A 13,628-nucleotide genomic window follows, 5' to 3' on the forward strand; every position below is an offset into this window, starting at 1 on the left:
CCTAGGCTCTAGAAACTCAGGAAGTGTAATGGTACCTTGTGTGTTAAGGGGTCGTTGTTCTTGACTGATGACTCTTTCCCATTGCCTTTATCCAGGGGGTATGCAGCAGCCACCCACTATGTGGCACACAGCGGCAATGGACGATTTCTCCACTTTTCAGAGGAAATGGTTCGAGGTGGCATTTGTGGCAGAAGAGCTCTTGCACTCAGAAATCCCAGCATTCCTCCTGCCCTGGCTTCCCAGCCGCCCAGCCTCTTATGCAAGTAGGCACAGTTCCTTTAGCCGCAGTTTCGGAGGACGGAGCCAGGCAGCCGCACTATTAGGTAGATGCGGAACACAGATGACATCTGGTGAAGTACAAGGGAGTAGTTTTGAAGGGGAATAGCAGCCAACCAAGGGTATGATCTCACGTGGACCAGTAACAGGCTGCAGATCTCATGCTGGCCGTACATTTGTCATGCAGGTGGTCTCATTGTCATGTCTCTGGGATGCGTTTCACTGGCTGAGAGGAACAATCTGTACTCTTGGTTACCTAAAAGTAAAATATTCCCACCTTCCTCTAGAGTTTGAGGAAGAGATAATACTCCTCTCCCGTCTTCATGGGAGGCTGGTGTGACTCTTCAGAACCACATGATGGAGTTCAGTCCCTGCTGGGCACATGGAAATGATGACATGTGAGAACAGAGCACCAAAACTTCATTTAACTAAGTCTAAAGTCTAATACTTGCTCAACAAGTGTTTGCCGGTGGCAAGAGCCCTGGTGATACTCTTCCTGTGGAGAGTGGAATGTAGGAGAGTCCTGTGTACTGTGACACTTGGAGACCGTGGTGGCATCAATCTAGGCTGAAGAACTCCAGGTCAGACACCTGGGGCCACAATTACAAAAAATACCAGCAGTGTGAATGAACTGGGGTTTTGAATCTGGAACATCAGGGCATGCAATGGGAGTGGGTATCATTATCCCATCTTGAAATCTCCTTCCATTGTAAAGCACTTCTCACTAGAGTGCCACAGAGACCACATGGTGCCTTTTCTACCACTAACAACCAGTGAAACTCACTAGTTATATGTCCTAATATGTGTGCTTTGTCATCTTGTTGTTGCATTTCCAGGCCAGCTTGAGTCACTTGCTCCTGCCATATGCTATATGTTCCCTGTAAAACATGCTAGAAAAGTCATTGCCATAACTTCAGATTTATAAGATGCATCTTATAAAGTCCCATCTAAATTAGAAAGCGAGAACCCCCAATGCTCTTCTATTATATGTTTGACTCTTCTGAAGAGAAGTGACATCACCCTTCTTGTATAGTCATTGTATCTTCCTAATCTGAAGCTATGGTAACCTGTCTATATTTTTGAAAGCTTTGTTCGACGAGGAACAGCATAAGAAATAGAAAAATGAGAGGAGGGGCCTAGAACAATAAGCTAACAATTCTATTATCTTAAGCTACTATGTGAGCAGGAGGCTCTTTACCTACTACACACTAAAGCTAACCTTTTGGCCAGTACAAAACCTTATTGGCATAATTAATGAGCTCGGTGAACCTGAGCCCAGCCTGGTGTCCAGATAGTGTGTGGTTCAGAGGACTGAGGCCCAGGAGACCTAGGTTCTGCTCATGAAACTATGTCTGACTCACTATGCAGCTTTGGTAAACCACTTCACTTCTCTGTTCCTCAGTTTCCCCATCGTAAAATGCGGATAATGATCCGTAATCTGTTTTGCTGTCCTGGGATGAAAAGCGCTTCCATACTGCTACTGTTGTCCATTATGGTTTGTTCTAAAGGATGATTGGATTTTCCTACAGTAAACAATGTGGTGTTACCTGTTCTCAGAAGGAAACCTGTTTGTGTGCCACTTCAGTGCTGTTTCTCATCTAAACACTCCAAAAACATTACCAGTACATCTGAGGCAGGAAGCTTTACTAACCCCAATGGCAGCCGGTCCACGTGACTTCATTTGTTCCTCTCTTGGCTTTGGCTGCATTTGATTTCTTCCCCTCCTCCACCTTCCCTAAATGTCAGCCTGTGATATGAAACAGCATGCAAGTGTTGGGAGCTCTGGAACAAGCTCTGTGTACCCGTAAAATCCTTATCCTTGCCAATTTCCCTGTCACTTGTCTGATGATTGTCCCTTTTCCCTTCCCAATGAAAATCTGATCTGTGATATACATAATCTTGTCCCTTTTGATTTATAGCAATGCATGCTGCACTAGTAATTATAACCATGTACATATTTAATCTGTGGTTGAAGAATAACCTGTCTGCTCCTCTCCAATGTGCACTATAACTCATTAGTTAATACTGGTACAAGACGCAGTTGGGAAGCAGGTGAGTTCTCTTAAAACCAGTCAAGTGTATGGAAAGTCAGAGGTCTTCTATTATAACGTCAAATTAGGACCATTTTCTAAGAACCCATTTGAGTCGCCTAAATTTAGAGACACTTAAGATGCTAATCCAGTGATAGTTTTGAAGTTTTGGGATTGTTAGGAGTGCTCCTATGGGGATTTGCCTCCAGTTGTTTGGTCTGTGAATAGAGGCACCGGGTAAGGTAGAAAGAGACAGTTTGCAGTCTTGATGGAGAGTCCTGTGTTACCAGTAACTTGGAGGAGGAACCATCTAGCAGTGGAGCAGGGAGTTCATTCTTCGGCGTGTGCTAATTTATACAAATTGGCTGGTGTATTGTTGTGTCTGGCGGCTGCGCTGGCAGACAGCACCTGCCTTCCTTACTGATTGAGCTGCTTCTACTTTACCTCCTATTGGGATGCTGCCCTCAAACATCCCAAAGTGGGTTTCTGTGGTGGTTCATCATTTACGTTACATTGCATGGCTCCTGAAAAGCTGGTATTGTAACTTTAAGATGAGCCCCCAAGCTACCCACAACAGTGCATCTTCAGTGATATCTGAGTAAAAAGCAGGAAGAAAAATAAAAGAATAAGACGTTGGTATGTCTGACAATACCTGGCCTAGATGGGAGTTGGAGGAGATAAATCTTTGCCAGGAAGTGATGAGACTTGTTTACAAAAGAGCATCTGCATGGTGCTCTCCAAGATGACATCTCTGGCATTTATTATTATTTATTTCTATCTCTTTTTCTGTTGCCAAGCTAAAGTAATTGCAGCATAAACAATGGGATGTTGCACTGTTAACCCAGCCTCCCAGAAAATGGTCTCCGGACAAATTAGAGCAGAAGCAAAGGTGGGAACTCTGCCCCTGCCCCAATTCCCTCCATCTTGGGGGTGAATTTCAAAACTTAATTGGGAACTTTTAAATGCTAAGACTACAAAATATGAGCAATTCCTTTTCTCTGCTTAAACAATACCAAACAACTAATGAAAGACAGTTCAAATATGCAGGTTGGGAAATATCACAGCAATATTAACACAGCCATAGTGCATATTGTTGGTGTTTTATGTCCAATATTGAACAGCATAGAAACATATTAAACTAAGGCATGTAATAAGAAAAACAAGAAATGGCAGCCTAGTTTAAGGGGTAGGGCCTTATTCCTGGCTTTGCTGCTGACTTGCTGTGTGACTTTGGGCAAGTCCCTCCCCCTTCCTGTGCCTCTGTTTCCCATCCCACCCTTTGTGTTTTAGGCTGGTCTACACTGAAGCTGTAAGTTGACCTAAGTTACGCTACTTCAGTTACATAACTGAAGTTGATGTTACTTAGGTTGACTTACAGCGGTGTCTACACCACACTGTGTCGATGGGAGACACTCTCCCGCCGATTTACCTTGCTCTTCGTCGACAGGAAAGCGCTCTCCCATCGACTTAGCGGGTCTTCACTGGACCCGCTAAATTGATACCACTGCATCGATCGCAGCAATGCCAAGTTAGGTGTAAGTGTAGACAAGCCCTCGCTTATTTAGAGTATAAGCTCTAGGGGGCAGGGACTTTCTTTTCCTATGTGACTGTACTATGTGGCCTCGCACAATGTGGCCCTGATCTTGGAGGGGGCCCCTAGGCACTACAGAAATACTAATTTCAAAAAGGAAAAGAATGCTACCTAAATGCAATAAGCTAAAGATGATAATGCTGTAGGAACCTTTTTGGTTTTTTGCCTTTTTAAAAATTTTAATGTGCAGCCTTAACTTTGCATTAATGTAGACCACTTTTGTGGGACTCTGGAAACTAAATGCATTCCTCATCTCCTTTTGGCTGTCATTGTAAACTCTGGAATACTCCTTCCCTGATGTAAAAATGTGCAGTGTTGTGATTTGTATGGAGATATGTAAAGAACATTATCATCAAATTGGAATGCCTCAGAGGCAAATGTTACACGGTTAGCCCTCCCTAGCACCTTCTGTTCCACACTGGAATACTACTAAATTATAGAACAGCTCCACTTTTAATTAGTAGGTTCAGGGACTGATTCACTTCCTAGAGGAGAGAGTCACTGTCTACCCCAGTTTAGATGTCACTGGACTGTTTAGAGTAATATGTTCTGGAGGAAAGGAATTGGGGCAGCAGAGTTCCCTGGCGTGGATGGAATTCTCTTCTCCTTTTCATTCTTGTGATTTAGGCTAGCAAGATTCTTGGACTATTTTTGTTGGCCCTAAAAGTGCAAGGCAGGGGGATGAAGCAACCCGTGCCTAAAACTGTCTCATTTTAATTTTCTTTCTCTCCCCTTTCCCCTCCTGGATACATTTTTTTTTAAATACTCTTGACTCCATATCTGCATAGCTGCCACAGTACCTGAGCAGCGGACCGTGACGCTGGATGTGGATGTGAATAACCGCACTGACCGCCTGGAATGGTGCAGTTGTTACTACCATGGCAATTTCTCGCTGAATGCTGCCTTCGAGATCAAATTGCATTGGATGGCAGTAACAGCAGCTGTTCTCTTTGAGATGGTAAGGGTCCTTGTGTCCTGGATGCTCTCAAACTTGCCAGGCTGATTAAATGTGTGTCCTTACCTGAGTGCGCAAGGAATTAGTGGGAAGTCAGTGAAAAGTGCTAGGACAGATGCTGTGGAGTGAAGTTTGTATCTTTTTGAAGGACAATTTTGCTGATTGTTGCTACTGCTATGCATGTGTGTTGCTGAGTTTGAGTGTCTCTTATCATTGTTATAAATCAGTGTGTTTAGTCACTCTATCCTAGGTGTAGCATTCTCTTACTTTTAATGGGTTAACTCACCCTGTGCAGAGGGCCAGCGTGAGGCCAAGGCATCATTTTAAGTCCCGCTTGAGCCACTGTGTGTAGGCTTTGACCCTGTGCAGAGAGCCAGCACAGTTTAACCCACTGTGCCTTGAATTTTAAAACGAAAAGCAGTGACAAAGTTTTAATGGAGCCCCTTGGGTAGGCAGCCTGTTGTCCCAGTTCAGCAAAGAGGCTTTTTAAAAACGCACTGACAACACCAAGGATAAAAATACAAGAAAAACTATTCTCTACATTTGCTGTTTACTTTAACTTTGTTTCTTTTTCTTATTTGGCAACTTCTGTATCAAGAGACTGGCATTCAGAAATCCCAGACTGTTTACTCCCCATTCAACCCCTTGGCATTGGTCACGTAGATCCTCTTCCAATGGAAATTTTGTTCCAGTTAAGCAGTCCTTGGCCACTCACTGTAATCAGGCTAAATCAGTTTCCTTAGAAATATCCCATTTTAAGTGCATTCATAAGAACAGCTATAATGGGTCAGGCCAGTGGTCCATCTAGCCCAATATCCTGTCCTCCAACAGTGGCCAATGCCAGATGCTTCAGAGGGAAAGAACAGAACAGGTAACCATCGAGTGAGCCATCCCCTGTCGTCCACTCCCAGCTTCTGGCAGCCATAGGCTAGGGACATCCAGAGCATGGGGTTGTATCCGTGACCATCTTGGCTAATAGCCATTGATTGACGTATCCTCCATGAACTTATCTAATTCTTTTTTGAACCCAGTTATACTTTTGGCCTTTACAACATCCCCTGGCGATGAGTTCCACAGGTTGCCTGTGCGTTTTCTGAATTTTTTGTGTGTGTGTTTGTTTTAAACCTGCTGCCTATTAATTTCATTGGGTGACCTATGGTTCTTGTGTTGTGTAAAGGAGTAAATAATACTTCCTTATTCACTTTCTCCAAACCATTCATGATTTTATATACCTCTATTATATTCCACGCCCCTCCCCCCCCCAAGTCATCTTTTCCAAGCTGAAAAGTCCCAGTCTTTTTAATTTCTCCTCATATGGAAGCTGTTGCATATCCTTAATCATTTTTGTTGCCCTTCTCTGTACTTTTTCCAATCCTAATAAATCTTTTTTTGAGATGGGGTGACCAGAATTGCACACAGTATTCAAGGTGTGGGCGTACTGTGGATTTATATAATGGCATTATGATATTTTCTGGTTTATAATCTATCTCTTTCCTAATGGTTCCTAATATTCTGATGCTGCACATTGAGTGCATGTTTTCAGAGATCTACAATGATTCCAAGATCTTTCTTGAGTAGTAACAGCTAATTTAGAGTGCATCATTTTGTATGTATAGTTGGGATTATGTTTTCCAATGTGCATTACTTTGCATTTATCAACACTGAATTTCATCTGCCAGTTTGTTGCCCAGTTTTCCGAGATCTCTTTGTAACTCTTCACAGTCTACTTGGGATGTAACTATCTTGAGTAGTTTTGTATCGTCTGCAAATTTTTCCACCTCACTGTTTATTGCTTTTTCCAAATCGTTTAGGAATATGTTGAACAGCACTGGTCCCAGTACAGATCCCTGGGGGACACCACTATTTACCTATCTTCATTCTGAAAACTGACCATATATTCATACCCTTTTTTGCTATCTTTAACCAGTTACTGAGCCATGAGAAGACCTTTCCTCTTCTCCCATGACTAATTAGTTTCCTTAAGAGCCTGTGGTGAGAAACCTTGTCAAAGGCTTTCTGAAAATTCAAGTACACTATATCCACTGGATCACCCTTGTCCACCTGTTTGTTGACCCCTTCAAAGAATTCTAATTGGTGAGGCATGATTTCCCTTTTCAAAAGCCATGTTGACTCTTTCCCAGCAAATCATGTTCATCTATGTGTCTGATAATTCTGTCCTTTACTGTAGTTTCAATCAGTTTGCCTGGTACTGAAGTTAGGCTTACCTGCCTGTAATTACCAGGATCACCTCTAGAGACTTTTAAAAAAATTGGTGTCACATTAGCTATTCTCCAGTCATCTGGTACAGAAGCTAATTTAAATGATAGGTTACATACGATACTTAGTAGTTCTGCAATTTCACATTTGAGTTCCTTCAGAACTCTTGGGTGAATACCATCTGGTCCTGGTGACTTATTACTGTTTATCAGTTTGTTCCAAAACCACCTCTAATGACATCTCAATCTGGGACAATTCCTCAGATTTGTCACCTAAAAAGAATGGCTCAGGTTGGGGAATCTACCTCACATCCTCTGTAGTGAAGACTGATGCAAAGAATTCAGTTAGCTTCTCTGCACCGGCCTGATCTAATTGATCATTCTGATTTATGTGGCATGCCTTAAAAAATACAATTTTGAAATCTTGTATTTGTGCTGCTTTGCGTATGAAGATGATTGCATGCTCAGTATGCAAAGCAGGCAAAGCCCCTTGGTAACTGAGCGTGTCTGATTTGTTCTTGGCGAGACAAATTGCTCTTATGCACATAAGTACTCCTTTCCATGCAGCTATACATGATGTGATTCATTATTTGAATCCCTTCACAGGTTCAGGGTTGGCATCGGAAAGCTACATCCTGTGGTTTCTTGTTGGTTCCAGTCCTGGAGGGTCCGTTTGCGTTGCCCAGTTACCTATATGGAGACCCACTTCGAGCACAGTTGTTCATCCCACTCAATGTTAGCTGCTTGCTGAAGGAGGGCAGTGAGCATCTGTTTGATGGTAAGAAATATTCCCCAGCCAGCCTTGGGTACCTTCTTGTAGGGAGAACTCTCACTGGGATGTGAATCACACCTACGATATGTTCACTGGCTGGATAAGATGCCTGCCATTACATTCCCTCCCATCTACTGTTAAGGGTACAGCTCATTCAGCATGAGGGGGGAAAGATGAGGAGGGAAGCTGTACTTCAGGGCAGTTGGCACACACCACAGCATCATGTTGGTAGTGAGAGGTGCCCATCATCAGGGAGAGTTCCATGTCCTTCATTCTCCTCTGTTGCCATGACACTGAATGCTCCTATAGAAACTATATCAGTTAGTTACCCTGCTGTCATTTTGTAAAAATTATAAAAGCCCATTCTGCCAGCAGCTCCCATCCGTCTCGCTAGCCAGTCTGCATTTGTATCTTGCATTTGTTCGTTTCCTCCTCTCTGAGATTACATTAGCTAGACTTCCATGGTTAGCATCCTCTTTTTGTTGCCATGGTTACATTCTGGGTAGGAAGGTTTGCTCATGAGATTAAGTACTAGGAACGGCAATCCTTTTTTTCTTCAGCATGACCTCTCCCTTCCTAGTGACGCTATTGTGATAAGCCTCAACTGTGAGCCTTGCCCAGAGGTCAGAGCTTCATGAGTCCCAGCATAGAGATCCATCATACAGCTGGTGCAGAGGGATGATCTGAAAAGGATCACAGTTTACAAATTTTAAAAATTCATTTTATTGATTAAATTGTTCTCACCCCTGGTAACACTCTTCCTGGAGTCTGACTGTAAATGCAGAAAGAGCAATGAATACTCTACATGTTGTGGTACAGGTGTAGCCCCACTGGCTTTAAATAGGCTATTTTTAATGCTGTGGTGCTCAAAATGGTGGTCACGCTCTTTTTTTTTTTTTTTTTTTTTTTTTTTTTTTTCTGATCCTCACTAAATAAAAATATATTCATGATTTGGGGTTAGGGACCCTCATGGAGGGCTAGTTGGTTTTAACTCCAGGCCTTCCCCCTTGCCAAAACGAAGTTCTTATTGATGCCCAAAGGTGGGCAAAGTGGAAACATAGGGCAATATTTTGATAGTATCGCAAGAGCAACAAACAGTGAAACCACCCCTCTCAAATCCTATGTATTTACTGTTTTTATGTATTTACAGGGTCACAAAAGCCAAATCCAGGGTTGGTTCATGAATCAACTGTTGGTGTTTTTAAAAAACCCTCTTAATGGAATGCGGGGAGTTCAGGGCGAGTGCTGACAGATAAAATAGGACCAAAGGAGGTGGCTTAAAGGAATAGGGGGAAGCACACAATGGAGTTGGCCTGGGGAAGCCTCTTATGGGTTGGTAAAGATTAAATGGTTTCAGTTGACCTTTGTCTGGTTCTCTTGTTTCAGGCTTTGAACCTGAAACTTACTGGGATCGCATGCATCTGCTCCAGGAGGCAATTGCACACAGGTATGTGCGGAGCAGGGTAGATGAGAGTTAAATCCATCTTTGGGTATGATGTTGGAGTGTGGTGTAAAGATCTAGTCAGATATTGGAGCTTTAAAGTAGTACTGTTAAACTTGAAACCATGGGCTATGTGTCTCCCTGAAGTCCTCTGAAGGATACTAAGTTAATTAGAATGTCTTCAAATGTGCACAGTTGGCAGTGGGTGGGAATGGGATGGATGCTCTCAATACGTGGGAGGAACCTTCTCGCTCATTAGCAAACCCTACTGATTGTCTTAGGTGTAACATCAGGTTCTAAAGGTGTCCCATTCTCTTAGGCTAGAAGCAGGTAAATTGTCTTATCTCTGATAGGGACTGTCATGTCATGTCTGTGTATAGAACTTCGGACAGTCCTGATTTGGATCTCTGAGTGATAACTTAAGTGACTGATAATAAGCAGGTAACTGGGATCTGACACTTGTAGTGAGAGGCTGGGAACAATTTAAGGAGGAATTGATGGTGTTCTTTTGAACACTGCTTAGTGAGAGAAGGGCCAATAAGGGTGGAGGAGTTCATTGGAAGGCACAAATAAGCTTCCCAGTGCCGATCCTTCCTGCCTTTGGCTGGCTGTGTAACATCCTGTTATGGATCTTCACAAAGCCTTCAGTGTGGTTCCTGGCTGGCAGTTGGTTTCACAGTGCTTAACTCAGGCTCTCTTTCTGTCATGGAGAAGCTGGCTCTTGGAATGGACCTTTTCTTGCTTCAAAATGGTGTTTTCTTCAGCCCAGAGGGGGGATGTGTGTTCCCAAAGCAGTACTAGTCCTCTGACAGGACTGTCCAGCCTGACCAAACAATTCCTATAATTTGATGCACCATAGCAGAAGCTTTTCTGTAGCTTTCTCCTAATTTTGTGTGTGTGCGCGCACACACACACACAGACACTCCCTTTTAACAGACTGCCAGATAACATCCCACATTGGGTTATTGGTTCCATTGCTTCATACATTACCTAGGAGAGCAACCCCACCCCCGTGCTCAGGAAAAAACAGGATTGGAGAATCTGGGGATCCCTTCCTTCCCTCTTTGCCTCCTTCCCTTTGGGCCATGAGAAGGATGTGCATATGTGTTGGGGAAATATACCCCCTCCCCCCCCGACCCTTTCCCATCCCATGGATTGTAGGAGTCCCAACAGGAATAGCCTCATTCTTTCTAGTGTTTGTTTCCCCAGATTTGGATTTGTCCAAGATAAATACTCTGCCTCTGCATTCAACTTCCCATCTGAGAACAAACCCCAGTACATCCATGTCACAGGTAAGCAATGCTTGGTAGGTAATGAGAGCCCTGGGGGGATTATAGGCAAGGGAGAGCCATTCTTGCACTCCTAGTTCCAATGTTCTCCTTCAGTAGCACTGATCAGCTGGCAAATAGCTGTAGCAACTGGGACAAAGAGTCATAACAAACAGAAAGCAATGGAGAGACCAGTCATCTCCTACAATAAGTATAAAGCATTATTACTTTTGCCATTAGTAAAAAGCAGCAGGTTGAGTACCTGCTTTAAGGATCTCTGAACCTCGTTACCTTTGCAGGTAGCAGTGAGGTAATGCTGACTGCATCTTTACCTGCTACACGAGACAATAAATGAAACTGTCTAGTTTTCCCTTAGAAACATTTGGGTCAGCTGACACTGCTAGGATCTAGACTTGACCACAGATTAAACTCCTGTCCATTTCCCACAGGGACAGTTTCACTGCAGCTACCTTACTCCAAGCGGAAATTTTCCTGTGGGCAGCAACGACGGCGGCGCAACTCCACCAGCTCAACCAATCAGAACATGTTTTGTGAAGAGCGCATTGGTTACAACTGGGCCTACAATACCATGCTGACCAAAACATGGAGGTCCAGTGCTACAGGGGATGAGAAGTTTGCAGATCGGTTGCTGAAAGACTTCACAGAGTTCTGCTGGAACAAAGAAGGCCGGCTCATCCTGTTCTGGACTGGCTGTCTGGATAAGATGCATGCCAGTGCACCGTGAGATAGTGCATCTGCAGGAGAGACCATTCAAACCTTGGGAGTGTGATGAGGAGGAAGATGCAGAGAACAGCCCGATAAGACCATTCTTAGGGTGAATTTACCTTGGAACCCAGCCTAATCTGAGCAGTATTCCTATTGATAATCAATAGAATCTGAGTAGGCTTTTGGGAGAAGAGACTATGGCCCAGGGCCACTCCTATCACACCAATACTCATCACCTGAACGGAGCCATACTTCAAATAGTTGCATCCCCTACTTGCCAGAACTCAGCTAAACTGAGAGAAGGCAAGACTTTGAGACCAGGGGTTTGTCACAGGAAAGAGGTCACCATATATTTCTGTGATCTTTGGAAATGACCAGGTGTTGTAAGCCTGTGACATGTCAGGCAAAATCATGCCTCACATCTCTGGCATGTATGTTTGTGTGCATATGTAAGATACACTGTATTATACAATCATGGTAAGTGTTTATATGTTTTAATATATTAAATAAAAAAATGCAGAAAATCAAAAGTGTAATGTTCTGCCATAATTCAGGCAGTGAGTAAAAGAGAAGGTATTGGTGAATAGAGCCCTGCGCAGATACAAAATGTGTATCCTCATCCAATCCGCGATCCGTGGATTTGCAGGGCTCTATAGGTCAATAAAGGAGTATGCAGAAGATGGAGCCTTGCCAGAGGGAAGTTGTTTCCTTAGAGCAAGCATGAAGCTTTAATGCTCATGAAAAGGTCACAGTTATTTTAAATTTCAGTTAAAGTGGGTCTCTGCCCTTTAAGCTTTCAGGACTTGCTGTTCTGGGCTCTGGACCCAGAGATGTGTGTCATGCTGCAGGAACAAGGAATCAGTTGCTGTAGGCGAGGATCCAAGTCTAGGGAGAAATCAATGACAGCTAAACATAAGATGGAATGAGGAAGATTGTGAACAGACATGAGAGAGAAAGATCATAAACATTGTTTCAACAAAAATGTGTCTAAATCACAAAAAAGTTTCTGTATCCAAGACCCATTGTGTGAGTGACTATATCTGATATCAGATAGTACGCATGTAGAAAAGACTGGCTTGAGCTGCCAACCACCCTCTTCGTTTAATTCATCTAAGTGTATTGTAATTACCAGTGCATGTCTGATTTCTATTAGATGAAATTTTTTTAAAAGTTATCTCCTACCATTCACTTACCTTGCTGTCACCTATTTTACTCAACTGGATTACTATGTAAAGTATCATTTTACATATACAATAGCCACTTAGTGTAACTAAGCTTCTTTTTTGTTTGTTTGTTTTAAAGTTGATCTCTACATTTTTCTATGTGCAAGGAAGTATGGGGGGGGGTGGAGGGGGAGAAGCAAATCACATTGGAATGTTTACTTAAAGGTTTTATAAACGACCCCTTTTTAAAAAATGAGACAATCCTACCACAGGTATTTGTTGGTTTCTAACGTTCAGCAGCTATATTTATTTCTGGACGGTCCAGTCTACACTGAAATGTGGTTAGATTTTAAATCCCTCAGAAACCTAACTTTGAATGAAAATGCTGCCCCATCTCTACTAGCCCTTGCGTTGCTTTTCTTGCAGCACTGGGGGGCCTGTTGTATCCCCCACTGCGCACCCGCCCCTGCATGCTGTGGGGTGGGACGAGAGCTTTGGCCCTGTAGCGTTTACAGGCGATGTACCAGGAATACATCGGTCTGAACCGAGGCGGCACTGCAGGGCAGGGCCCCAGCGCTGGTCCTGCAGTGAGTGTTTTCTCGGGGCGCAGCCCACGGGCGCCGCGTGTCCGGCTGAGGGCGCCTGGCCGGGGGGCGTGGGCGGGATGGGGCCCCGAGCTCCTCCCCGCGGCCGCTCCCGGCGCCGCTTTGCGCGGCGGTGGCTGTTGGCATCGCTGGGACTCGGAGCCCGGCCGGCGCCAAGGCAGCCGATGCCCGCCCTCGGGAGGTACCGCGCGGGCGGCTAGCCGCGGGGCTCGGGCTGGGGCGGCTCAGCCTCCCGGGGGGGTTCTCTGGGGACCGCTGCGAGCTGCCCGCGGGGCGCCCTCTAGGCAGGGCCGCTAATGACCGGCTCCCCCCAGCTGGGACACGCGGGGTGCTCACGCCGGCCCGTGCCCTCGCGGGGAGAGGGGGCAGGGGCCTGCTCCAAAGCCGGGGGTAAGCAGGACGGGGGGGAGGGCTGAAGGAGGCAAAGCGGCGGGATTGGGGTGGGGGCGCAGCAGCACAGCACATTCTGCTGGCCCCTGAAAAGCGTCTGGAAAAGAGGTTTTAAAAGTGCTGTTCCAGACCCATCCAAACACCGTGGTGGGCTTCTGCCTGTGTGTCATGTAACAGCCGGAGTCCCCTCGCTTC

The 13,628-nt window shown here is 44.6% G+C and overlaps 1 protein-coding gene across 1 annotated transcript in view; it reads left to right on the top strand.

Annotated features, from left to right (window-relative positions):
* Positions 1-11,773, top strand: part of DEPDC5 (DEP domain containing 5, GATOR1 subcomplex subunit) — a 59,066-nt gene extending 47,293 nt beyond the window's left edge. Inside the window, exons 38-43 of the mRNA XM_065418054.1 lie at positions 96-323; positions 4,686-4,855; positions 7,675-7,846; positions 9,227-9,287; positions 10,491-10,573; positions 10,999-11,773. Of these exons, the coding sequence (XP_065274126.1) occupies positions 96-323; positions 4,686-4,855; positions 7,675-7,846; positions 9,227-9,287; positions 10,491-10,573; positions 10,999-11,294 (1,010 nt within the window). The 3' untranslated portion in view covers positions 11,295-11,773. The remainder of the gene's footprint in view (positions 1-95; positions 324-4,685; positions 4,856-7,674; positions 7,847-9,226; positions 9,288-10,490; positions 10,574-10,998) is intronic.
* Positions 11,774-13,628: the final 1,855 nt, after the last annotated feature.

Source organism: Emys orbicularis, chromosome 16, assembly GCF_028017835.1.
Source record: "Emys orbicularis isolate rEmyOrb1 chromosome 16, rEmyOrb1.hap1, whole genome shotgun sequence".
Classification (NCBI taxonomy): domain Eukaryota; kingdom Metazoa; phylum Chordata; order Testudines; family Emydidae; genus Emys; species Emys orbicularis.